The sequence below is a fragment of the Muntiacus reevesi genome, chromosome 5, assembly GCF_963930625.1.
Source record: "Muntiacus reevesi chromosome 5, mMunRee1.1, whole genome shotgun sequence".
Lineage (NCBI taxonomy): Eukaryota > Metazoa > Chordata > Mammalia > Artiodactyla > Cervidae > Muntiacus > Muntiacus reevesi.
Window position 1 is genome coordinate 42,939,350 of NC_089253.1, and position 24,253 is coordinate 42,963,602.

General features: G+C 57.2%; 2 protein-coding genes across 4 annotated transcripts; both read left to right on the forward strand.

Annotated features, from left to right (window-relative positions):
• Positions 1 to 1,312: 1,312 nt before the first annotated feature.
• On the forward strand, positions 1,313 to 12,455 carry ANKRD13D (ankyrin repeat domain 13D). Of its 2 annotated transcripts, none has more exons than XM_065937878.1 (15): positions 1,313 to 1,588; positions 2,127 to 2,262; positions 2,380 to 2,522; positions 3,432 to 3,477; positions 3,572 to 3,715; positions 3,929 to 4,118; positions 9,091 to 9,157; positions 9,526 to 9,607; positions 9,827 to 9,888; positions 9,998 to 10,128; positions 10,950 to 11,107; positions 11,204 to 11,320; positions 11,412 to 11,575; positions 11,655 to 11,743; positions 12,094 to 12,455. In XM_065937878.1, exons 1-15 carry the CDS (start codon positions 1,499 to 1,501, stop codon positions 12,305 to 12,307), a joined length of 1,833 nt encoding a protein of 610 aa, XP_065793950.1. In that variant the 5' UTR covers positions 1,313 to 1,498; the 3' UTR covers positions 12,308 to 12,455. The 2 variants fall into 2 exon arrangements, with proteins under 2 accessions (XP_065793950.1, XP_065793951.1); XM_065937879.1 differs by having other exon boundaries at positions 2,380 to 2,504.
• Positions 12,456 to 13,064: 609 nt separating this feature from the next.
• SSH3 (slingshot protein phosphatase 3) lies at positions 13,065 to 21,220 on the forward strand. 2 transcript variants are annotated; one of them, XM_065937881.1, is made up of 14 exons: positions 13,065 to 13,612; positions 14,168 to 14,205; positions 14,736 to 14,967; positions 15,919 to 16,037; positions 16,124 to 16,195; positions 16,532 to 16,597; positions 16,682 to 16,870; positions 16,950 to 17,043; positions 17,293 to 17,421; positions 17,501 to 17,547; positions 18,295 to 18,441; positions 18,617 to 18,817; positions 18,898 to 19,171; positions 20,242 to 21,220. In XM_065937881.1, exons 1-14 carry the CDS (start codon positions 13,547 to 13,549, stop codon positions 20,512 to 20,514), a joined length of 1,947 nt encoding a protein of 648 aa, XP_065793953.1. In that variant the 5' UTR covers positions 13,065 to 13,546; the 3' UTR covers positions 20,515 to 21,220. The 2 variants fall into 2 exon arrangements, with proteins under 2 accessions (XP_065793953.1, XP_065793952.1); XM_065937880.1 differs by having other exon boundaries at positions 13,067 to 13,612; positions 14,165 to 14,205.
• The last annotated feature ends 3,033 nt before the right edge of the window (positions 21,221 to 24,253 follow it).

Consider the following 24,253-nt stretch of genomic DNA (forward strand, 5'->3'; position numbering starts at 1 on the left):
CATTGCTGCAAGTGGCATTATTTCATTCTTTTTAACGGCTGAGTAATATGCCATTGTATATCTGTACCACATCTTTATTCATTCCTTGTCTGGTAGGGCCTGATTTTAGAGTTCTAGACATTCAGAGGCCTCTGCTGTCGTAGACCCAAGGACATTATAATGACTTGATGGCACCATAGTGCAGGCTAGCCAAGTCATCCCAGATAACACAGGAATCACTTGGCCACAAGGAGAGGGCAAGGTCAGAACGTTAACTAGGGCCTCAGCCCACAGACAGACCTCAAACATCTAGATCAAATGGCACGACCCTTTTATAAACAGAGAGATGGAAACCCGAGGGTCAGCCTTGGCCAAACCCAGCCGCTGCCTCACCAAGTCTGGGGCCAAAACCCAGGCTAAGGCTAGGGTAATACACCAGAGCTTAGCAAGGCCTGCACCCTGGTTCCGGTGCGGGCGGAGGGGGCTGGCCCTGATTTCGAAACTCTCCTTCCTCTCCTGACACTGGCAGCAAAGTGCAGCCTCTGCAAAAGGGATGCACGCGGCAGCTGAAAGCAGCCACCTCGCAGTGAAAGGCCCTCGGAAGGTCTTGAGCTAGCCAGGCCGGCTCCCCACCCCGCCCCATACTCCCATTCCTGCCTCCCGAGCGCCCCACCCCCATCCCCCAGGGCAGAGTCCAGACCAGGAAGGGGGCTTCAAGCAAAGCTGGTGAGCATTTAGGGGCATCTTAGAAGTGATGGGGTTGTGGCCAGCCAGCAGCTCGCATCCCACCCGCAGTCAGGCACGTTCGGGTACCCATGGGGCCTGGGGTAGGAAGATCGGGCGAATGGTCAAGGCGGGGAGCTGCCGGGGGAACTGTGGTGACCCAACAGCCGCGGGACCGCCGGCGACCCAACAGCCGCGGGATCGCGGCCCGCCGAGCACGCAGGCGCGCAAGTGCGCGCGCACGTCCGCTCGCCAGACCGACGGGCCCCCGGCCTCGCTTCTTCCCCTTCCGGACCCGCGAGGACTGGTCTGCGCCGTGCCTGGATCGCCCCCTGCAGGGCGCGGGCTGAGCTGCAGCCTGGCCCTGCCCCCCGGAACGCCCTCCGCAGACCCCTCCCGGCCGAGACCCGGGGCTGAGACCTGGGGCCTGGCTTCTGCCCTGGCGCCCGTGGTCGGCGGCGCTTGCTTGGCGGCGCCCCTCGCCCGTCCCCGGCGCGCGCCAGCCCCGCCGAGGTTTCGATGGCTGCGAAGCAAGGCGGGCACCAAGCCCGACGCCCCGCCCCGCCCCGGCGCCGCCCCGCCCGCCGGGCCCTCCCTCCCCTCCGCCTGCGCCACCGCCGCCGCCGCCGCCGCCGCCGCCACTGCCGCCGGGGGCGCGGGGGCTGCGGTGGGCGCAGCTCCGGCGCGGCGCGGACTGGAGGTGAGGGGGCCGCGCTAGGTCCCCAAGCCGAGGGGGGGACCGGGCCGCCCCCGCCGCGCCCGCCCGCCCTCCCGGGATGCGGCGCTGAGGCCCAGCATGGCAGGCCCGGGTCCCACCTTCCCGCTGCATCGGCTCGTCTGGGCGAACCGGCACCGAGAACTGGAGGCCGCGCTGCACAGCCGCCAGGTGAGGAGGCCCACCAGGTCCCTGGGCCGTCCTCCTGGCCACCCCCCTCCCCCAAATCTGTGGTCTCCATCCCGGAGGCCGCCCGCCCGGCTCCCTCTCCCCGAAGGTCCAGAAGTCCAGGTCACCTGCCCCTCGAGCTTGGGCTTCTGGCCTCGGGACTCCCAGCGCTGGGCCTGGCCCTACCGATCTCCCCACTTCGCACTGCATCCAGCCTCCGAACTCGCGCTGCACCACCCCTGAGCCCAGGCTGAGAAAAGCAGCTTGGTCCTGGTCCTCAGGCCAGCCCTGACTCTTGACGTCAGCGGCTGCATCTCTACCTGACCAGACGCCCCCCTCCACCGGGCCCCCAGCTCTGACCCTGGCAGAGAGCAGTAGAGGTGGGCAAGCCCTTCCCACCTGCCCCCCTCTCTTCCCTTGCCAGGACGCTCAGGCCACCGGTGCCATTTCCACCGCCTGTCTGCAGTGACTCCCGCCCCTGTTCATCCCCTCCTTGCCCCGGCCTCTTCTTACTTGCCCTGCTGTGTCCCATCTCCCCCAGCATGACATTGAACAGGAAGACCCCCGGGGGCGCACCCCGCTGGAGCTGGCCGTGTCCCTGGGGAACCTGGAGTCCGTGAGAGTCCTCCTTCGACACAATGCCAACGTGGGCAAAGAGAGCTGTCAGGGCTGGGCAGGTACTGCAGAGGCAAAGAGGGGCTTCCTTGAGACTGGCAGCAGGGGGTGGTGTGGGGGAGTGAGTGGCCCAGCCTGGGGCCATCTAGGGAATGCCCCTCAGCCGCCGGTGCCCCCAGTCCTGCAGGAGGCCGTCAGCACTGGGGACCCTGAGATGGTGCAGCTGGTGCTCCAGTATCGGGACTACCAGAGGGCCACGCAGAGGCTGGCCGGCATTCCGGAACTGCTCAACAAACTCCGCCAGGTGCAGCAGGGCACGGAGGTGTGGCCCGTGTGGGGAGCGTGGGGCGCCACGGAGGGGGCCATGACAGACTCTATGGGGTCACCCCTCCAGATTCAGCTGTGGAAGGACACCCAGCCTGTGCAGCATGCTTTTCTGATCCTATCAGTGGGGTCCCTCCCTCTGGACCCCAGCCCAGGGTCAGGCAGGAAAGAGGGGCATCTGGCCCCGTGGATGAGAGCGGGCCCTTTGGAAGGAAAGCCTTTGCCAACACAGAAGGTCCTCTATGATGTGTCATCTCGATGTGTCTCTGTGGTCCAACTCACCCCCAACCCCAGCCAAACCCTGCCCAGGAAAGGGTGAGCCTAAATAGGTCTGTGAGTCCTCAGGCTATAACCATCTGCAGGCCAAGGGACCAGGCTCAACCCCACCACTAGCCTGCTGATATGCCAGAAATCTCAACAGAGCTTTAGGGGGTGGGTCTCCTGGTTCTTGCACATTTCCTGGAAGGAGGATTTCATCCAACGTAGCAGATGTGGCCTGGACCCCCGTCCTCCCTTCCCAAAGCACACGACGGGCGGGGCAAGGGGTGCCCAGCTGGGAGAGTTCACTGCCTTGTGTCCTGCACCCCAGGGGTTAGACCCAGAGGGGTCACTGTGCCCCCTTTTCAGATGAAGACTCTGGGACCCAGGGGGGGCAGAAGCGCCCTCAGGCCCCCCAGCAGGTAAATGGTGGGCTTGAGCCTGGCCCCCAGGCCTGCAGATGCTGATAGCCTGAGGACCTGTTTAGGCCGCACGTGGCCCACCCTTTGCTCGGCAGGGTTTGGCTGGGGTGGGGGGTGAGCTGGACCACAGAGACACATCGAGACCCACCAAGGGGCTGGGTGCCCCGTGGGGCTGGCCCCCTGCTGCAGGCAGGGAGGGCCCTGAGCGGCACTCTGGTCTCTCTCAGGCCCCCGACTTCTACGTGGAGATGAAGTGGGAGTTCAGCAGCTGGGGTGAGTGGGGACCTACCACTTGGCTCCCGGGGGCCCGGGATGGGGCCTTGGGGAAAGAGCGCCGGTGACCTCCGTGACCCCCCACCGCCCGCAGTGCCCCTGGTGTCCAAGATGTGCCCGAGCGACGTGTACCGCGTCTGGAAGCGGGGTGAGAGCCTGCGGGTGGACACCAGCCTCCTGGGCTTCGAGCACATGACTTGGCAGCGTGGCCGGAGGAGCTTCATCTTCAAGGGCCAGGGTGAGCTCGGGGGGCCGGCCTGCGGCAGCCCAGGACCCCCAGCTTTCCTGTGAGGACGGTGCCATCTAATGGAGGTGGGGCGGGGGGACCCGGAGCCTGAGGCCACACCCGGCAGCAGCGGGCGGCTGAGGGGTCCCGGGGTGGGGGTCCCTGCGGCCGCCATCTGAACCTCACCCTGATCGGTCACCCTCACACCCCCATGCCGGCACGCAGAGGCCGGAGCCTTGGTGATGGAGGTCGACCACGACCGGCAGCTGGTGCACATGGAGACGCTGGGGCTCACGCTGCGTGAGCCCGAAGCGCTGCTGGCCGCCATGCGGCCCAGTGAGGAGCACGTGGCCAGTCGCCTCACCTCTCCCATCGTCTCCACCCACCTGGACACTCGCAACGTGGCCTTCGAGAGGTCAGTTGGGGCCTGGCCATGCCGCGGGCAGGGCTCTGGTTCAGGCCTCTGGGAGCCTAAGCCGCCGGCAGAGGCCGCTCGGATGGGGCAGGGGGCGGTCACGCAGGCCCAGTGACTCCTGGACCACCTGCCAGTCTCAGACTTGTGACACCTTCAAGCCCCTGCACTCCTGTCTGTACTGGCAGCTGTCTCCCGGGGAGGAGGCTAGGTCAGGGTGTCCCCAGTTTCCTGACTTCTGACCTCACATGCTTTCCCATAAGACAAGGATTAGGGCTGTGGCCTGTTTGCACCAGAGCTGGCTTCTCAGGGGTGCAGGTGTGCCTAGGCCAGAGTCCTTTGTGGGTGGGCCAGGATCCTATCCCTGCAACAACACATACCCCAGTTCCAAAGCAGACTTCAGAAACACTTTAAAAAAAAGAAAAAAACAGCTCTCTTGAGATAATAATTTTGTATACCATACACTTTACCTGTTTTAAGTGTACAATTCATTGGTCTCTAGTATATTCACAGGTGTGTACCACATCCAACTTTAGAACATTTTTGTCACCTCAAAAAAGAAACCTTGTCCCCTTTCATCGACTCCCATCCCCTCTTCCCCGCCCCCAGCTAATCTACTTTCTGTCTCCATAAATTTCGCTGTTCTGGATTTTCATATGAATAGAATAATACAATATGTGCATTCTTTTGTCACTGGCCTCTTTGGCATAGCATAGTGGTGTCACGGTTCATCCAAGTTGTAGCATGTAATGACTTCATTCCTTTTCATGGCCAGATCCATTGTATGAATACCCCACATTTTGTTTATTCATTTGTCCGTTGATGGACCTAAGGATTATTTCCACCTTTTGACTGTCGACTATTAGACTATGAATAACACTGCCCTAAACGTGAGTGTACAAGTTTTTGTGTGGACGTATGTTTTGATTTCTCTTGGGTATTTACCTAGGAGTGGAATTGCTAGGTCATGTGCTGATTAAACACAGGTGTTTAATTGTTTGAAGAGCTGCCAGAGTGTTCATTGAAGGGGCTGTGGCATTTTACATTCCCATCAGCAGTATATGAGGGTTTCAGTTCCTCCACATCCTCACCAACACTTACCACTCATTTATTTATTTATTTTGGGGTTATCACCATCCTGGTGGGTATGAAGTGGTATTCATTGTGGTTTTGATTTACATTTCCTTCATGACTGATGATACTGAGCAAGTTTTCATGTGTTTGTTGGCCATTTTGTATCTTCTTTGGAGAAGTGTCCATTCAGATCCTTTGCTCATTTCACAAATCAGGTTATCTTTTTATTACTGAGTTATAAGAGTTCTTCATGTATTCTGGATATAAACCCCTTATCATGTACGTGATTTGCAAACATTTCCTCCCATTCTGTGGGTTGCCTTTTTCACTTTCTTGATGGTGAACTTTGAAGCACAAAAGTTTTTAATTTTCATGAAGTCCAGTTTATCTATTTTTCCTTTTGTTGCTTGTACTTTTAGTTTTATATCTAACAATACTTTGTTGTCAAATCCAAAGTCGTGAAGATTTTCCCTTATGTTTTGTTCTGAAAGTTTTCTGGTTTTAGCTCTCACATTTAGCTCTTTGATTTATTTTGAATTAATATTTGTATATGGTGAGAGGTGAGGGTTTGGCTTCATTTTTTTTGTATGTGACTATCCACTTCTCCCAGCTCTATTTGTTCAAAAGACTATTAATTCCCATTAAATGGTCTTGGCACCTTTGTGGAAAAATCAGTTGACCAGAGACAAATGGCTTTATTTCTATATTTGCAGTTCTATTCCACAGATCTGTATGACTCTCTTTATGCCAGTACCACACTATCTTATTAATCACACATTGTTTTGTAGTAAGTTTTTGAACATATGAGTCTTCTGACTTTGTTCTTCTTTCTCAGGATGATTTTAGGTATTCTGGGTGGGTCCCTTGCAATTTCACATGAATTCCAGATTCAGTTTATCTGTTTCTACAAAGAAGTCAGGTAGGATAGTGTTTGTGTTGAATCTGTAAAGCAGTTTGAAGAATAGTACCATTTTAATAATGTTAAGACTTCTGCCATGAACATAGGTTATTTTCCCATTTTAGATCTTTAATTTTTTTCAGTGATGTTTTGTAGTTTTCAGTGTTTTGCGCTTAGAGTAAATATATTCTAACTAATTTATTCTTTTTGATGCTACTATAGATTATTTTCTTAATTACATTTCAAATTGGTCATTGCAAATCTATAAAAACATAATGGAGTTTTGTATACTGATCTTATATCCTGCAACCTTGTCAGACTCATTTTTTAGTTCTAAAGGGTTTTTAGTGGATTCCTCATGATTTTTTATATGTAAGATCATGTCATTTGTTAATAGTTTTACTACTTCCTTTCCAATCCGAATCCCTTTTATTTCTTTTTCTTGTCTAATTGCTTTGTCTGGAACTACCAGTAGAATGTTGAATGGGAGTGGCAAGAGCAGACATCTTTATCTTGTTTCTGACCTTAGGGGCAAAGTTCAGCCTTTCATCATTTAGTATGATGTTAGTTGTAGGCTTCCCTTTATCAGGTTGAGGAAGTTCCCTTCTGTTCCTAGTTTGTTGAGTGTTTTTCTCATGAAGGGGTTTGAGTTTTGTCAAATGCTTTTTCTGTGTCTATCGATATGACCGTATGACTTTTTATTTTTATTCTGTTGATATGTGTTGTTGTTCAGTCACTCAGCCGTGTCCCACTCTTTGTGACTTCGTGTATTGGAACACACCAGGCTTTCCTGCCCTTCACTGTCTCCAGAGTTTGCTCACACTCATGTCCATTGAGTCAATGATGCCATCCAACCATCTCATCCTCTGTCGCCCCCTACTCCTCCTGCCCTCAATCTGATGTTGAACCAGTCCTGTATCTCTGGGATAAATTTAGCTTTGTCATGGTGTATAATTCTTTTCATATATTGCTAGATTTGGTTGGCTAGTATTTTGTGTCCATATTCATAAGAGACAATGTTTTATAGATTTTTTGTACCATCTTTGTCTGACTTTAGTATCTGGGCAATGCCTCAGAATAAGTTAGGCAGTGTCACCTCCTAGTCTATTTTTTGCAAGAGTTTCTGAATAATTGGTGTTAATTTTTCTTTAAAAGTGTGGTGGGATTCTTTGGTGAAACTGTCTGGGCTGGTCTTTACTCTGTGGGTAGTTTTTTTGTTTATTTTTATTTTTACTACTTCAATCCCTTTTCTCATTACAAATTTATTAGATTGTTTATTTCTTGAGTTAGTATTGGTAGTTTAGGTCTGAAAGTGAAAGTGAAGTCGCTCAGTCGTGTCCGACCCTTTGGGACCCCATGAGCTGTAGACTGCCAGGCCCCTCCACCCATGGGATTTTTCCAGGCAACGATACTGGAGTGGTTTGCCATTTCCTTCTCCAGGGGATCTTCCCGACCCAGGGATCAAATCCAGGTCTCCCACATTGCAGGCAGACTTTACCATCTGAGCCACCGGGAAAGCTCTAGGTGTCTCTAGGATTTGTTCATTTCATCTAAATTATCTAATTTGTTGGGGTACAGTTGTTCAACATATTGTTTTATTTATAATCCTTTTTATTTCTGTAATATCAGTGGTAATGCCCTCTCTTTCATTTCTGATTCTGGTAATTGGAGTCATCTCTCTTTTCCTGTCAATTCCATTGATCTTTTCAGAGAACCAGCTTTTGGTTGAATCAGTTTTCTCTATTGTTTTCCTATCCTTCATTTCATTAATTTTCACTCTGATATTTATTATTTCCTTCCTTCTGCTTGCTGTGGGTTTAGTTTGCTATTTTGCCAGTGTCGTCTTATGGAAGATTAGATTACAGCTATACATTTCCCTGTGAGCATTGCTTAAATTGTGTCCCACAAGTTTGGATATGTTGTATATTCATTTCCATTCATCTCAAAAAGTATTTTCTGATTTTACTTTTGATTCATCGTTTGATCTGTTGGTCATTTAGGAGTGAGTTACTTTTCACCTATTCATGAGTTCCCAATTTTTTTTCTGTTTTTAATTCTAATTTCATTCATTCGTGACTGGAGAACATCAGTCCGTCAGTTCAGTTCTCAGTTGGGTCCTACTGTTTGCGTCCCCATGGACGCCAGGCTTCCTTGTCCATCCCCAACTCCTGGAGTTGGAGAACATACTTTGTGTAATTGCCTTCCTTTCAGTTTTGTTGTGGTTTCTTTTATGGCCAAGCATATAGTCTGTCCTGAAGGATGTGTATTCTGTTGTTGTTGGGTGGAATGTTCTAAGGACATCTATTAAGTCTAGTTTATAGCGTGTTCAAGTCTTTTGTTTCCTTGTTGATCTGCCTACTCCTTCTTTCCCTTCTTGAAGGTGGGGTTATAAAGTCTTCAACTATTATTGAGTCAGACATTTTTTTTTTTTTTATTGTGGAAAATTTAAAGCACATAGACTAGTATAATGTATTCATCACTCAAACTTTAACATGTATCAACATTTTGCTATTTTTTTTTTTTTTTTTTTTTGGGCTGTGCTGAGCAGCATGCGAGATCTTAGTTCCTTGACCAGGGATCGAACCCATGCCCCCTGCAGTGGAAGCACTGAGTCCTAACCACTGGACCACCAGGGAATTCCCAACATTTTGCCAATCTTGTTGAATCTACTCTTCCACACTTTTTTCCTTTTTTCTTTTCCTTTATTTTAAAGCACGTCCCAGATGCCGTATCATTTCAACAGTACATGCATCTGTATGTGACTGTAACAGATAAGGATGTTTTTAAACTGAGCCCTAACACTGTTAGCAAAAATGAACAATTCCCCAGTACTTCCTAGTCCTCAATGCTCTGTTCATTTGTCCGAGCTGCCCAGGCAGCCTCTTCAAGGTTCCTGTGTATTTCACAGCGGGAAGGCTAGTTGGAGGGGGTCTTTGGAAGGGACAACTTTGGCCAGAGTTGGGGGGTGTGAGTCCTCATGAGCTCCTGTTTGGTCTGTTTCAGGAACAAATGTGGTATCTGGGGCTGGCGGTCTGAGAAGATGGAAACCGTTAGCGGCTACGAGGCCAAGGCAGGAGAGCCTAGTGGTGGGGGCTGGGGTAGGAGACGAGGCCCAGGAACTCGGCCCCTTCTCTGCATCCACCCCGTGTGGAGGGAGAGACTGAGCAGTCCACGGGCTCCAGAAGCCCCGTGTGGCCCCTGCTGAGCCCACAGGGGTCACCCACAGCACAGACCCCCACCCGGATCACCAAGATGAAGCGAGGAGCGTTTCCCCTCGGTAGTGACTCCCTGGGGTTCAGACCCCTCCGCCTCCACTGCGGGGAGCGAGATCTCACCTGTCCCTGGGGACAGTAGGCCTTGGGTCCTGTGCTAGTGAGGCCGAGTGTGGGGAACAGGCTCTGAGCCCCCAGCTCCCCGTGTGTCCCCCCTGCTCCCCAGGTGTACAGCGCCACCAACGTGGAGCTGGTGACACGCACACGCACGGAGCACCTCTCTGATCAGGACAAGGCGAGGATCAAAGGTAAACCCAGGTGCGCCTGCCTGCTGCCCAGTCACACCGTATGGGTGGGTCACCCATGTGGGGGTCAGGGCCAGAGTGTCTGGGCCAAGCTGGGAGGTGCCCCCATTCCCATCTACTCTGCCTCCCACTACCCGGGAGGCTCCCAGGGTGGAAGGTGGGTGTGGGCAGTCTGGGGGCAGTGGCCCCAGGTCCCTGATGGGCTCCACCCCTTCTCCTTAGGGGGGAAGACTCCATTCCAGTCCTTCCTTGGCATGGCCCAGCAGCACTCCTCCCACAATGGGGTGAGCCAGGACTGGGGGGGCGGGTGCTGGGGGCCGGCTGGCAGGGGCCACTGGGCAGGGCCAGGCCAGCACCCCCGGAGCGCTGAGCCTAGTCCTGGGGCCCACGCAGGCTCCTGTGCAGCAAGCAGCCAGCCCCACAAACCCCACAGCCATTTCCCCCGATGAATACTTTGACCCCAACTTCAGCCTGGAGTCGAGGAACATCGGCCGCCCCATTGAGATGTCCAGCAAAGTACAGAGGTGAGGTCTGGGGGCTGGTTGCAGGCTTCCCTCTGTGCCCCAAGCAGTTGTAGATTCCAGTCACACCCGGGGCCCCCTGGAGTTGGGGGGACCACTCACCCAGCCAGCTGCCTTCTAGATTATTCCCTGGGGATAGGGGCCTGGTCTGCTTTGGCTGCTGTGGTCCTCAGCACCCAGCTTGGGGCTTTGCTTAGAGTCCTGATCGCTCTTCCTGGTGAATGAATGAATGGATGGCTTTCTGTTCAACTGAATGAGTACCTGCTAGGGGCCAGCTTGTGGCAGAGGGGAAGGGCACAGGGCTGTCACACCTCCTGGCTTTGGGGCCTGAGGAATCATCTTCCCCTCTGAGAGTCTAGACCCCCCCTCAGTAAAATGAGAACAGTCGCATCTGACCATCCGCTCACAAGATGCCGGGAGGCCCCGATGAGCTGTGAGGTCTAGCACTTCCCATGAGCCTGGCACTCTCCCGGAACTTCACGTGGGCTCCTTCAGCCAGGGGCTGGGATGTGACTCTAGTCGTACAGTCCTAAACTGTGTGTGTGTGTCGGGGTGGGGGTGCTGGACCCCAGAGGAAGCGATGTGCGAGCTGCTGGCTGTGGGCTGAAGAGGAGGATGGGCCAGACTGAGCCTGGGGCCTGGGGACAGCCCAAGCTGTAGGGCCGGAAGGACATAAGCTCCCAGGGGAATCAGGCAGGGGCCGCTGAGCAGAGAAGGGGGCCCCCCAGGCTAGGTGGAGAGCATACGTAGAGGCAGAGTAGGTGGGCCTCAGCAGAGGGGCCACCAGAGCTTCCTCGACCCACATCCTGCGGCTGGCCGGGCAGGTTCAAGGCGACACTGTGGCTGAGCGAGGAGCATCCGCTGTCCCTGGGGGACCAGGTAACGCCCATCATCGACCTGATGGCCATCAGCAACGCTCACTTTGCCAAGCTGCGTGACTTCATCACCCTGCGCCTTCCACCCGGCTTCCCGGTCAAGATTGGTGAGAGGGTGGGTGGGGGCAGCAGGAGGGTCCCAGGCAGCCCCCACCCCCCGGGAGTGGCGTCAGGGCTGGCTCAGGCAGCCCGTCTCCTCACAGAGATCCCCCTCTTCCACGTGCTCAACGCCCGTATCACCTTCAGCAACCTGTGTGGCTGCGATGAGCCCTTGAGCTCGGTGTGGGTGCCGGCGCCCGGCTCTGCTGTTGCAGCTTCAGGTACCGCTGTGGGCAGGCGTGGGGCCATGAGGTTCACCCGCCTCTGTGTGCCGGGGAGGGGGGCTGAGCACGACCCCTCTGCTGTGCCCAGGGAGCCCCTTCCCCTGTGAGGTGGACCCTGCCGTGTTCGAGGTGCCCGAGGGGTACAGCGTGCTGGGTGCAGAGCGCAGCGAGCCCCTGCGTGACGAGGATGATGACCTGCTGCAGTTTGCCATCCAGCAGAGCCTGCTGGAGGCGGGCACGGAGGCGGAGCAGGTGGGCTGCAGGCCGGGGCCGGGCCCTGGGCATGGGCCGGGGTGGCAGAGGTGACAGCTTAGGGCTCTGGCTGCTGCAGGTGACTGTCTGGGAAGCCCTGACCAACACCCGGCCTGGCGTCCACCATGCCCAGGCCGCGGCCTACGAGGAGCAGCTTCAGCTGGAGCGGTGAGCTCGCTGGGACCTCCCAGGGCCAGGTCTCAGCCCTGCCCTGCCTCGCGGGTCCTGCCAGCCCTGGGGGCTCTTGGCCAGTGGGGGGTAGGGAGCAGGGAGGTGCTGGCCGCAGGATCCCACACCCTCTTGGAGGCCACGCTCCATCTTCAGGGCTGCCCAGCAGGGAGGGTGGCAGGCATGAAGCCTGAGGAGACAGGACCCTGCCTTATCTCTTCTCTCGGGTCTTCCGGTCCCAGCCTCTCTGCCCTTATCTGCACCCTCCACAGCCGTGGCCCAGCCCTCTGTCCCCTCCCCAGCCTTAGCGCTCACGGGTCTGCTCTCCCCTCTCATGCCTGGCCTGGAAGGGCCCTCCAGGAAAGCCTGCGGATGTCCACAGAGCCCGGGGGTCCGGGCTCCTTGCACGGGGCGCCCCCATCCCCGGCCCCCCCCAGCTTCGAGGAGCAGCTTCGCCTGGCCCTGGAGCTGTCCTCGCGGGAGCAGGAGGAGCGGGAGCGCCGGGGGCAGCAGGAGGAGGAAGACCTACAGCGGATCCTGCAGCTCTCGCTCACCGAGCACTGAGCCCCGCCCTCGGGAGGGTGTCCTGGCTGCTCACCCACCCACTTTTGTAATTTATTTATTTATAAAGACTCAGCTGCTGGGCTCAGGGGCCTGGAGCCCTAGATGGGGGGAGCTGGCCTTGAGACCAAGAAGGAAATAAAGAGACCCCAGCAGCAGGCTTGCTCTGCTCAGTGTGGGGTGGGGCTGGGGGGGCTGGGGCGGGGGGTGTACCAAGGCAAGACACTGTGGGTAATGGCCTTGGGGCTTGGATTTGAATCCTGACCGTTGTCCCCTTGGCCTGTTTCCTCAGCTTTAAATGAGACCCCCTCCAACACTCAGGGCTGCTGGGAGGGTAAGATGAGCCGACAGGTGTCAAGTGCTCTCACTGGGTAGGAGCTCCATGAACATCAGTTCCCCTGAGGCCCATCGCACCTTCTGGAGACCCTGAATTCGGGAAGGGCAGAGGCTGGTTCTCCAGGTGGCTCGGAGGCGGTGCCCCCGCAGACCAGACCTGGGTTCCTGCCCCTACCTACCTGGCAGGTTCGACTGCAGTGACATTAGACAAGGAGCAGCTTCAGCTGGAGCGGTGAGCTCGCTGAAGTCACTTCTCTCTGCCGCGGCCCTGAACCTGCTCAGCCCCGCCCAGCTTACCTCCAAGGTGGCCCCGAGGACCCCTTGTGAGCCTGTGGGTTTGTTCTAAATCCAGCCTGACACCCCTCAAGCCGAATGGAAGTGCCAGGAACAACCAGCCAAAAGAAATAAGTCTGGGGTTCCTCCACTTAAGACCCACCGTGTCTGGTCCTCTCCAAGACCTGGGTCCTCAGCCCTGCCTCCCTGGGCTCCACCTCTGCGGGGTAACAGAATGGTTGAGGCCCAGAGCACAGCTCAGGTGACCCAGCCGGGCGGAGCCGGGGACTGGGGCGGGGGCGCCTCCTGGGAGGAGGGACCGAACCCTGGAGCTCTGCGTAGGCTGCCTTTTCCCGCCGCGGAGGCCCGGCACCTCACCTGCGCCCCGCCCCCGGCCCCGCCCCCAGCGTGCCTTGAGGCGGAGACGCGGAGGGAGGGGCGGTGGCCACGGCGTGCGGGCTCCGCAGGCCGGGCTGGACGGGTGTCTGGCCCTTTAAGGTCCGCCCCGAGGAGGTGCCAGGCCCTGGTGGCGCCGGACTCTCCTTCCTGGTCCTGCAGGGCAGGGACCGTCTGTCCGCGGGGCCGAGGGAGGGCGTCGCGCCGTCCCGGCCTAGGGGCCCCCGGCCTGGCCCCATGGCCCTGGTCACAGTAAGCCGCTCGCCCCCGGCCAGCGGCCAGTCCACGCCTGTGGGGCCCACGGTGAGTCTGGCTTGGCCGTGGTCCTGCCCACGCAGTTGGCTGCCACTTGGGCCTGGGGGAGTGCTTACTGCCCACGGGCAGCCGCCCCTCAAGCCTGGGGGTGTGCGGAGGGGGCCTTCACGTCTCAGGCTGGAGCGGCTTAGGGGAGCTCTTGAGGCAACCAGGAACTCGGACCAAGGCAAGATCCAGAACCCCGAGCGCCCGCGGAGGCCGTACCCCGTTCTGGGCCCAGACCTGGGCCAAACCCTCAGGCATCTCCAGCAGCGCTCCCCCTCCCTTACCTCTGGTTGCCGGCCTGGACCTGGGCCCAGCTCCGCCAGTGTCTCCACGTGAAAAGTGGACTGGGACAGAAAAGGATCTGACACCTTTTCTGGTTCCTCTCCCCACTGCGGGGGGGCGGGGGGGGGCAAGGAACGAGGGAGGGCAGAGAGGAACGAGGGAGGAGGGCGGAGCGGGGGGAGCGTGATCCCTGCACTTCCAACCCCAGCACCCTGAACCTGGGGAGGAGTCCTTTCCCACCACTTCACTCTGCCCTGGGGGCTGCCTTCTCAGCAGGACCAGGTGTCCCAGCGCAGAAGCCGGCTCCAGCGAAGGTGAGCGCCTCTCCCCACACATGCACCTCCATCCAGCCACCAGGCTTGGCCACTGCCTTCTGGGAGGACTTGCAGCCAGAGCCCACTAATTAGTATGTGGGGGCAGAGTTGCTAGTGGGCACGGCTGGCTGCCTTTGCTTCCGTCTTCCCGAAGTCAGTTGAGGCTCCTTCATCCACCATCCTGGACCTGACTCTGGCCAGTGGTCCCGCGTTATGGGGCAGGATGGGACACCTGGGTCCCTACCAAGTTCACAGTTATTTCTTGAGTTAGTCAGATGGGAAGGGAAAGTTGGGCTCGAGGCTTGAGAGCCTCCAAGGCAGTGGTTCCCCGAGCACTGAGGCGGCATCACCTGGGAACTGGGTAGGGATGCACCTTCTCAGGCCTCCACTCCAGACCCGCTGACTCTCTGGGGATGGGGGCCAACACATGATTTAACAAATCCTCAAGGTGGTTCTGGGGGGTTGGCTCCCCCATCCTGAGGGGTGGGATGGGCCATCACAGTGTCATTTTTCCCCTGCTTCCCTGCCAGGCAGAGCTTTGCAGTACTCCGAGGGGCTGTCCTGGGACTGCAGGATGGAGGGGATGATGGAGATGCCTCCAGGCCCAGCCTGGAGCCAGCAGAGGAGCCCCCTGGGGAAGGGCAGCCCCACGGGGACCAGACAGACAACGGGCACGGGCCCCCGAGTCCTGGCAAGCAGGAGCAGAGTCAACACCTGCACCTCATGGTGGAGTTGCTGAGGCCACAGGACGATATCCGCCTGGTGAGGCCCCGTCCAGAGCTCTCTGGTCTCCCGAAAGGGGAGAGAGCCACTCCTCAGGTGGGAGGGGAGAGTGGAACAGAGCCAGCGTGTTTGGAGAGCCTGTTTGGAGAGCCGTGCTGTGAGGGCAGGGGGCACCCTGGGGAGCGTAGCGGTTACCCAAACCATGATGACTCTGCTGTTTCAGCTAGAGTTGTTTTAACAGGCCGAGGGGGTGTCTTCAGGTCTCTGGAGAGAGCTGGGAGAGGATGGGGAGGTTTGTCCCACTTGAGCCTATAGGGCAAGAGTAGGATCAAGAGCGGGGAATTACCCAGAGGCGGGTTTCTGTTTAACCAGCACAAGACCTTCCTGACCGTGTTAGGTGTCCACAAAGGGACTGGTGCTCAGGGGGGGCCTGCTGAGCACCCACCGTGGGCTGGTGTCCTGGAAGGGCCCATGTGGGGATGGGACACAGGCGGCAAAGTGAGAACCTGGATGCCTGTGGAACATCTCACTGTCTACAGCAAGATGGGAAAAATGAGACACAGTCAGTCTTTTGTAAGGCAGAATTAATTCCACGGAAGCACCATCCTTTATTGTGAGATTGGGTCCTTAATATTTCTTTGGTAACAAACATTTCTTGAATCAAATTATGGTAATGGTAACTGGAAAGGTATTTTTTAAACTTCCTTCCTAGCAGGAAGAAAAAAAAAAGGGTGATGTCATGCCCACGCTCCCCTTTTTTCCCCCACATACATCCCCTTTGAGAAAACTCTTTATTAATGGACCATGAAATCCCAAAGCTGGGAACCACTAGACTGTAACCACTGATCTGGTATCTGCGGAGGGAGAGGTGGGTACAGAGGGAACAGGTGGAGGTCTGCTCCAGACCCAGATGTGTGTCGGGTGGGGGTGGGGAGAACAGGTCCCCTGGGCCACTGCAACCCCAGGCTTCTTCCTTCCCATCTTCCCCAGGCAGCCCAGTTGGAGGCGGCTCGGGCCCCCCGGCTCCGCTACCTGCTGGTCGTTTCCACCAGAGAAGGTCTGAGTCAGGATGAGACAGTCCTTCTGGGCGTGGACTTCCCTGACAGCAGGTGGGAGCACGGGAAGGAGGAACAGGAGGGCCCGGTGGGGAGGCGCTGGTACTAATGGACAGCCACTTGCCCTGTGTCCCTGCCAGCTCCCCCAGCTGCACCCTCGGCCTGGTCCTGCCTCTCTGGAGTGACACTCAGGTGTACCTAGATGGAGACGGGTAAGGGATGGCACCTGGAGGGAAGGGAGAGGAGAGAGTGGGGCCAGAGGGTGAAATAACCAGGTGTGATGTATGCCCGGGGGGGTTGGTACTGGGAAGCAACTGCAGAACTCCAGGCTGGGCCTACTCTCAGCTCCACCGAAGATCCACTGGGTGAGCCTGGGCAAGTCACCTAACCTCTGGGCCTCAGCTGCCCAATGTCTGCAAACAGGGCTCATTTTGAAGCTCAGACGATGTGTACATGTTCTGAGGACCAGCCTGGTTAGGTGACTAATGGGTAGGCCCCACAGAGGCACTGTTCTAGAGCCAGGTCCCACCCCACCGGGTCTCCCACAGGGGCTTCAGCGTGACGTCCGGGGGGCAGAGTCGGATCTTCAAGCCTGTCTCCATTCAGACCATGTGGTAAGGGGCGTGGCTCCACCGTGGCCGCAGGGGCCAGGGAGGGCCGCTGGGAGGACGGTGTGACCGGCCTCCCCTCTGTCCCAGGGCCACGCTCCAGGTGTTGCACCAGGCGTGTGAGGCGGCTCTCAGCAGTGGTCTTGTGCCAGGGGGCAGTGCCCTCGCCTGGGCCAGCCACTACCAGGACAGACTGAGCTCTGACCAGAGCTGTCTCAACGAGTGGATGGCCATGGCCGACCTGGAGTCTCTGCGGCCTCCTTGCGTGGAGCCCAGCCGGTCAGTCCGGGGAGGGGGCCTGGGGGGAGGCACACGGCAGAGCAGGGAAGGACCCTGCCCTGACAGACTCGGGTTCCAGGCCCTCAGAGCAGCAGCAGATGGAACAGGCGATCCGGGCTGAGCTGTGGGAGGTGCTGGACGCCAGTGACCTGGACAACGTCACTTCCAAAGAGGTGGGCCGGGTGCGGGGGTAAGGGGGGAGCTGGGCCCTGGGTGGGGGCCCTCCGGCTGGGTGCCAGAGTGGTCCTCTCCTTGGAGCCTTCCCCTTTAGCTCTCCTCCTGTCTGAGCTGTTCCCACGTGCCTGGCCTCAGCTTCTCTGCCACGATGGGACACAGTACTGACCTCAGAAGCCCCAGAGGGGAGGCTGGGGCATAGGAGCCTTGTGAGGCGCCCCAGCCTCGCCTCCCCCACCTGCCTGCAGATCCGCCAGGCCCTGGAGCTGCGTTTGGGATGCCCTCTCCAGCAGTACCGTGACTTCATCGACAACCAGATGCTGCTGCTCATGGCCCAGCAAGACCGGGCATCCCGCATCTTCCCCCACCTCTACCTGGTGAGCTGCAGGCTGGGGGTGGGAGGTGGGGATGGCCAGAGCCGGCAGAGACTGAATGACAGGCTCTCCCTGTTCCCAGGGCTCAGAGTGGAACGCAGCGAACCTGGAGGAGCTGCAGAGAAACAGGTGGGGTTTCCAGCCCTCTCAGGACTGCCCACCCTCTGTCTTCCCCAAGGAGAGACCTGGCCAGAAACTCCCAGAACCCTCTCCCAGCCGCTAACTCTGCTTTCAGCTCTGTCCCGGGGCTGCTCCCCTCCTGTGGGCTCAGGCCGGGACAGGCTGGTCTGCTGGCAGCTCCCTGGCCCCCCTCTCCCTTCTCTCCAGCTCTAAAGCAGAAAAGCCCCTCTCTGCCTGACCACGTCTCTTGGAGAAGGAAGGGCCCCTCTCCGGCTGGCTGCTCCTGACAGTTCAGTTCCTTGTCCACCATGGGCCTTCAGCAACCCTATGACAAGGGTCATAGGTTTTAGCTATTGCCCATCCAGCCAGGCCTAGCTGAGCTCAAAAACCCTTCTCTGGGGACTTCCCTGGAGGTCCAGTGTTAAGACTCTGCACTTCCAATGCAGGGGGTGTGGGTCAGGGAACTAAGATCCCACATGCTGCAAAGTACAGCCCCATTTCCCGGCCCCCCCCCCAAAAAAAAGGCCCTCTCTAACTGACTTCTGATGATAAGATAAGGGCTTGTGCTTCAGACAGCCTGCAGCTACCTGGAAGGCGGGGGCAGGGAGGGGAGGACAGTCCTCAAGCCCAGTGGGGTAAGCCGATTTGCTCCTCTCCCCACTGGGACTAGACCACACCCCCAGCCCTCAGCCCCGGGAACACGAAGCGCCCGGCGTGCGCTGGCCCCACCTCAGCCGGCTCGTGCCTGGGCTGCAGGGTGAGCCACATCTTGAACATGGCCCGTGAGATCGACAACTTCTACCCCGAGCGCTTCACCTACCACAACGTGCGCCTCTGGGATGAGGAGTCGGCCCAGCTGCTGCCCCACTGGAAGGAGACACACCGCTTCGTGGAGGCCGCCAGGTGGGGCCGTGCTGCCCCGGCGCCCGCCACACCTGAGCCGCCTGCCTGCCCTGCCCTCCACTTTGCTGGCCCCAGGGCCCTCGCCCCCTTTCCCCTCTGCTCTGGGCTGCCCTGCCCCCACACGGCACAGCGACGGGGTGGGGAAGGGGAAGCTGACTGCGTGTGGCCTCCACAGAGCGCAAGGCACCCGGGTGCTCGTCCACTGCAAGATGGGCGTCAGCCGCTCGGCTGCCACAGTGATCGCCTACGCCATGAAGCAGTATGGCTGGAGCCTGGAGCAGGCTCTGCGCCACGTGCAGGAGCTCCGGCCCATCGCCCGCCCCAACCCCGGCTTCCTGCGCCAGCTGCAGACCTACCAGGGCATTCTGACTGCTAGGTATGCGGTGGGGGGACAGGGAAGGGGGCGTGGGGGTGGCCGCTGGGTCACCAAAGCTGACTCAGGGCCCCCCCTCGCAGCCGGCAGAGTCACGTCTGGGAGCAGAAAGCAGGTGGGGCCTCCCCAGAGGAGCCCCTGGCCCCCGAGGTCTCTACACCGTTCCCACCTCTTCAGCCAGAACCGGGGGGCAGTGGGGAGCTGAATGCCGTGGGGTCAGAGGACAGCCAGGCAGCCCCAAAAGAAGCACCTGGGTCGCGGCCCCGTATCAACCTCCGTGGGGTCATGAGGTCCATTAGCCTCCTGGAGCCACCCTCCGAGCTGGACAGCCCCTCCGGCGATGCTGACCTGCCAGAGGTGAGGCCGCGGCCACTGGAGGAGCTGGGCTGAGGCAGGCTGGGGGCCAAGAGGAGGAGGGGGTGGGTGGCGGGAGGATGAGAGAGTCCAGGACTGAGGCTTGGCTTGGCCCTGAGCAGGGGGCTCCTGAGCAGGCGGCCGTGCCCTGGTCTGCTCCTTTCCATCCCCTCAGCAGCAGAGGAGACACAGGGCGGACAGGTGAGCCCCGCTCTCCACAGGAGCGGGAGCGCAGCCTTGGGACAGGGCCATCTGGTGGGCGCCACGGCCCAACAGGCCTAGGCTGGCGGCTGCAGGCAGCTCTCAGCCTGATGAGGGCACTTGCTTCCTGAGGCTCAGGGCTGCCCAGACTTGGGGGAGCATCCTCCCCAGGCCAGGAGCTGCACAACCAACTGCTGAACCCAGACGGGCATGGACGACCTCAGTACCCCCTCCCAAAGCAGAGGGGCAATCCATTGAAGGATGGGGTGCAGAGTGGTCACAACACTCACACAGCCAAAGTCGCAGCTGGAGAGCTGAGCGCTCTCGCTCTGCTGAGAGCGGCAGGGCACACATGTGAGACCAGAAGTTGGCCCCTGCCTTGGAGTCACCTCACACCCCGCTGCAACTTGAGGCCAAGGTGGCTGACCCGGAGGAAAGAAAAACAGCTCATCTCACAGAGGAAGGAAACATATGGGAGAGGCTTCCTGGAGGAGATGGCACTGGGTGTGGAAGGCTGGGGGGAATAGATGGTTGATGGGGGGTGTCAGTGTTCCTAAAGGCAGGGTGTCCTCACTCAGCACCCATCTCAGGGCCTGGCATGGAAGATGTGTCCCTTGTGGCACACAGGACGGGCTGTACAAAGCAGTGGGGGCAAGAGGAGGAGAGGGGGGCTAAGAAGGGCTTCTGGGGGCCACTCGGGGGCAGGTGAGGAGCAGGAGCAGGAGGCCTGGGGTGCTGCCTTCCCTCCTAGGGAAATCTGACCTGTCAGTAGCTCAGTGTTTCTGTATTCACTCAGCAGACATTCTGCATCTACCCTGTTCACGCCCAGCCCTGGAAAGACTGCCCCTGACTCTATAGTCTCACTCTTCCAGGTTTTCTCTTCAAAAGAATCTTCAGATGAGGAGCCTCCCCAGCCCTTCCCTCAGCCCTCAAGCGCCAAGGGAGGCCGGCAGGTCCGCAGGGGGCCTTGGCCTGCTCTGAAGTCCCGCCAGTCGGTGGTGGCCCTCAACAGCGCCGCCCTGGTGGCCAGCCGGACCCGGGCCTTCCAGGAGCAGGGGGAGGCCGGCTGTGCGTCCACACCCAGGCACCAGAAGATTGTGAGGCAGGCCAGCGTGGATAGCAGTGGGGAGGAGGGTGAGGCGTGAGCCCTCACGTGTGCCCATGCCCCCTTAGACACAAGTCGAGGCGCCCGAGCACAGCTCCTAGGGCGAGCACCCCTCAGTCCTGCCAGTCTGTTCACATTCCTCTTAGGAGGAGGCCGCAGGCTCCTGTCACTACAGCCTCAGTGCCTACAGCCTTAAGTCTCCGACCCATGTCCACCTCTCCAAGGGCTCAAGATTTTCTCCATATTTGGGGATATGGTAGAGACTGAAGGTGCCTTTGCGGGCAACAGTACCCTAGCTTCATTCTCAACTGCTGCCTGAAACACACACTTGAAGCCACAGATTTAAAAAACAGAGTTTCCCGGTGCAGAAAGGCTCAGGCTCCCTCCCTCTCCCACTCCCGTCTGCCTCATCCCCCCAGCCCCGCCATTTCATTCCTGGGGCCCTCCAGAGAAGCAGTGGCCCCTCGCCCGCCCCCCTACCAAGGCCGAGAGTAAACTCAGTCCTCAGTGCCCGGACCCCTCCAGTGGGGCTGGCGGTCGGCCTCGCTCACACGCCCTGTAAGCAGCCTGAGTCTGCTGCTGCCCCAGCGCCCTCACCAGCACTGCACTGGAGCCCAGGGCACCAGGCCAAAGAGACTCTTCTTTGTGCTTCATGGCCTCTGGCCAGTTTTTCACAGTCTTAATAGTATCTCGCTTTGTACTCAGAATAAAAAACATTTTCATACCATTTTCAATTTTATGATAAAGCCTGTCAGTCCACTCTTTCTCTGGTTACACAAGGAGTCTGGCCTCTCATTACCCCTTCCAGTCTCCTCACAGTTCCCAGGTATCTCGTGACAGGCCCATGTGCGCAGTGGTGTGTTTGGGGTGGGGTGGGAGGAAGAATGGGGAAGAGAAGAGAGGAGGCGGGAGCTATCTCCCTCATCTCCCAGGGCAGGGCCTGGGTAAATGCGAGCAGCACACACCCCCTCAGGCAGGTCAGCAGGGGAACAAGTCTACACTGGGCAGCAGGTGCTCAACGCTGTTGGGGCAGCGGAAGGGAGTTACCTACGCGGAAGTGGAAACTGCCAGTGCCTATCTGGACAGGATCGAGCCTGTCTCGGAAACTGAGGTTCCTTTCAGACACCTGCTGCTAGTTCCTGAACACACTTTGGGTCCCAAGAATCTTCCTGCTACAATGCAAGAGAGCCTCATTTTCCAAGACAGCCCACCACTGCCAGGGAAGAAGGAGCCTTGACGGGCCCTTCCCTCTGCCGAGGGGTTCTTTCTGTGCAGTTACAGCGTTCAAGAAGAGTAGGCAGGTCCATCATTGTCACTTCTCTTCCTGCTTCCCAAGATAATATAACATGGTGCCCTATAACACTAGTTTGGTTGGGGGCGGGGAGTGGGCGGGTGCAACTCCTTCCCTCGCAGCAGACCTCACAGATCGGAGCTGGTAGCAAATGTTCTTCTTAACTGAGATGTAATGCTCAGTTCTAAAAGTGAATCTCTCACACAGACCCTGGTTGGACCCCCAGTCCTGCTCTAACCCTGGTGGACAGAGACTTGGGTTGTAGCCCTAGCTTTATCACTTGCATGTTACTTCACCTTAAGTCCCTGCTTCTTTCTGTAAAACTAAAGGATTAAACTAGGAGATCCCTATGCTTCCCTCTCCTGCTTTGATATTTTAACAATACACGTAACCTATACATTGACAGAATTCAGCCTCAACGTGCTCTCTAGAAGAGGAATCGTTTTCTGTGGGTAGCAGGTTCAGGGTCACAACGTGAGGTTCAGAAAAGCTAGATCTGACTCTTGATCCACTAGGCTGAGCCGCCCTACTGAGCTGTCTGCAGGCAACCCTGGTTCTCACCAGGCTGCCCTTTCGGCAGTCCGAGGCCTAGGCTGGGGGGAAGTGGGGGTGACAACGTTGGGCCGGAAGCCAAGGCCAGGCCCCGCCCTCCTGAAGTCTGAGCAGCTGGGAAGGCAGGATTCAATCAGGAACCCGGAGCTGTGGGGCCCACTACAATCTACGGACTCTGAGAAGTAAGAATTCACCACGTGGAGAAACAAAAATTGGAAGGAAAATTATCTGTATCAAAAATGCAAAAAAAAAAAAAAAAAAATGCAGATAAATGGTTAAGAACTATATGTATACTGGGAGTTTCCTGGTGGCCGAGTGGTTAGGATTCCAGGCTTTCACTGCTGGGGCCTGGGTTCAATCCCTGGTTGGGAAGCTGAGATGCCTCAAGTCAGGTGGCACCGCGCCCCTCCCCTCCATCCCCATCCCTGCGCCAAAAAGAAAGAACTATATGTATAGACAAAGATCACACAAATTGCTAAAAGAGCAAAAAATACAGTATTAAAAAAAAAAAAAGATATGAAAATAGTGTTTCCATCTGATCTTGCCCTCCAATCCTTCACAGGCAAACATTGTTACCAGCTTGAATCCCTCCAAAGACATTCCATGCTTAAGTCATCCAATATATTTGTATATTCTTTTTAAAATATAAATTAAATCATTATTATTAACATCCTGCATTTTGACAATTTTTTTCATATCACAGAGAGCTGCACATCAGTACAGTAAGCTCTGTCTAATTTTAAAAATAACCACACATATCCTCTTTAATGGAATTCATCATTATTTAAGTAGTCATCTATCAATGATTTGTTGTTTTGTTTCCATTTCAAGTAATGCCTAATTACTTTGTATATACTTTCTTGTGCACACATGACCACTAATTTCATAGGAAGTATTTCTAGAATCGCTGAGGCAGAGGTTATGTGCATCTTTTTTATTGTTTTCATTTTTAAAATTTTATTTTTCTTTTAAAAAATTTTTTATTTATTCTTGGCTGCTCCGCCTGGCATGTGGGATCCTTCCTAATTTCCTGACCACAGATGGAACCCACGCCTCCTGCACTGGAAGCACGGCGTCGTAACCGCTGGACCTCTAGGCAAGTCCCACTACGTGCATTTTTAATTCTAAAAGGTACTACCCTAATTTCCTTACCATAAATTGCACTAATTTACAGAGAATGGGAATGGCAGTCCAATCTGCACATCAATCATCTCATATAAACCTTGTAACACTCTCAGAGGAGAAATGGGAGCTATTACAATTATCACCCTTTTAGAAATAAGGAAACCGAGGCCCGGTAGCTCCCGGGCCAGCTCCCACCTCCACATCGTTCTCCCTCCGGCCGGCCCGGCCTGGGACGAGTCACCAGCCAGGGCATCCCCTCCTCAGGATAACTTTTCAAACGGCAAGACGAAACGCTCCGAAGACCGCGACCCCACCTCTTCACCTCGCCTCCCAGACGCCTCAGAGCCGCGGCTACCAACAGAAACTACCTTTCGGCCTCCACGGCCTCTCCTACGCCGGCAGCACCCAGAAAGGGCCCAGGCCGGCCGGGGAACCTGGAGGCTCAGAACGGACTGCGACGCTGGGGCGCCATCTTGCGTCCGTTCCTCTGGCCGTCGGGTGACAGTCTGGAAACCACATTTCCCAGTGTGCCTAGCGCCGCTGCGCAGGCGCGATTTCCCCCCACCCCACCCCCCCCCCCCGTTTCCATAGGAACCTTACCCTCCCGGGTGCCGGCGGCTAGACTCTGAGGAGAGTCGGTTGTCGGTCTCTCTGTGGTGCCCCGACGCCAGGACCGGGTCTATAGACTGTTGAGGGGGCAAAGTAGGAGCCTGAGGAAAGGAGACCAGGTGGCCCTGCCTTCGGGCTGGGGCCAGCGCTTCCCAATTCTCCTCGGCCTCCGGGCCTCCGCGTTCTGAGGCAAAAGGACCCG

Bases quoted from the DNA above. Each gene is read 5' to 3' on its own strand.
- ANKRD13D (XM_065937878.1), top strand. From the start codon at position 1,499: ATGGCAGGCCCGGGTCCCACCTTCCCGCTGCATCGGCTCGTCTGGGCG. The intron at 9,608-9,826 runs GTAAACCCAGGT...CCTTCTCCTTAG, and splicing joins GGACAAGGCGAGGATCAAAG to GGGGGAAGACTCCATTCCAG. The intron at 9,889-9,997 runs GTGAGCCAGGAC...GGGCCCACGCAG, and splicing joins AGCACTCCTCCCACAATGGG to GCTCCTGTGCAGCAAGCAGC.
- SSH3 (XM_065937880.1), top strand. From the start codon at position 13,547: ATGGCCCTGGTCACAGTAAGCCGCTCGCCCCCGGCCAGCGGCCAGTCC. The intron at 14,206-14,735 runs GTGAGCGCCTCT...CTTCCCTGCCAG, and splicing joins AGAAGCCGGCTCCAGCGAAG to GCAGAGCTTTGCAGTACTCC. The intron at 16,598-16,681 runs GTAAGGGGCGTG...CCTCTGTCCCAG, and splicing joins GTCTCCATTCAGACCATGTG to GGCCACGCTCCAGGTGTTGC.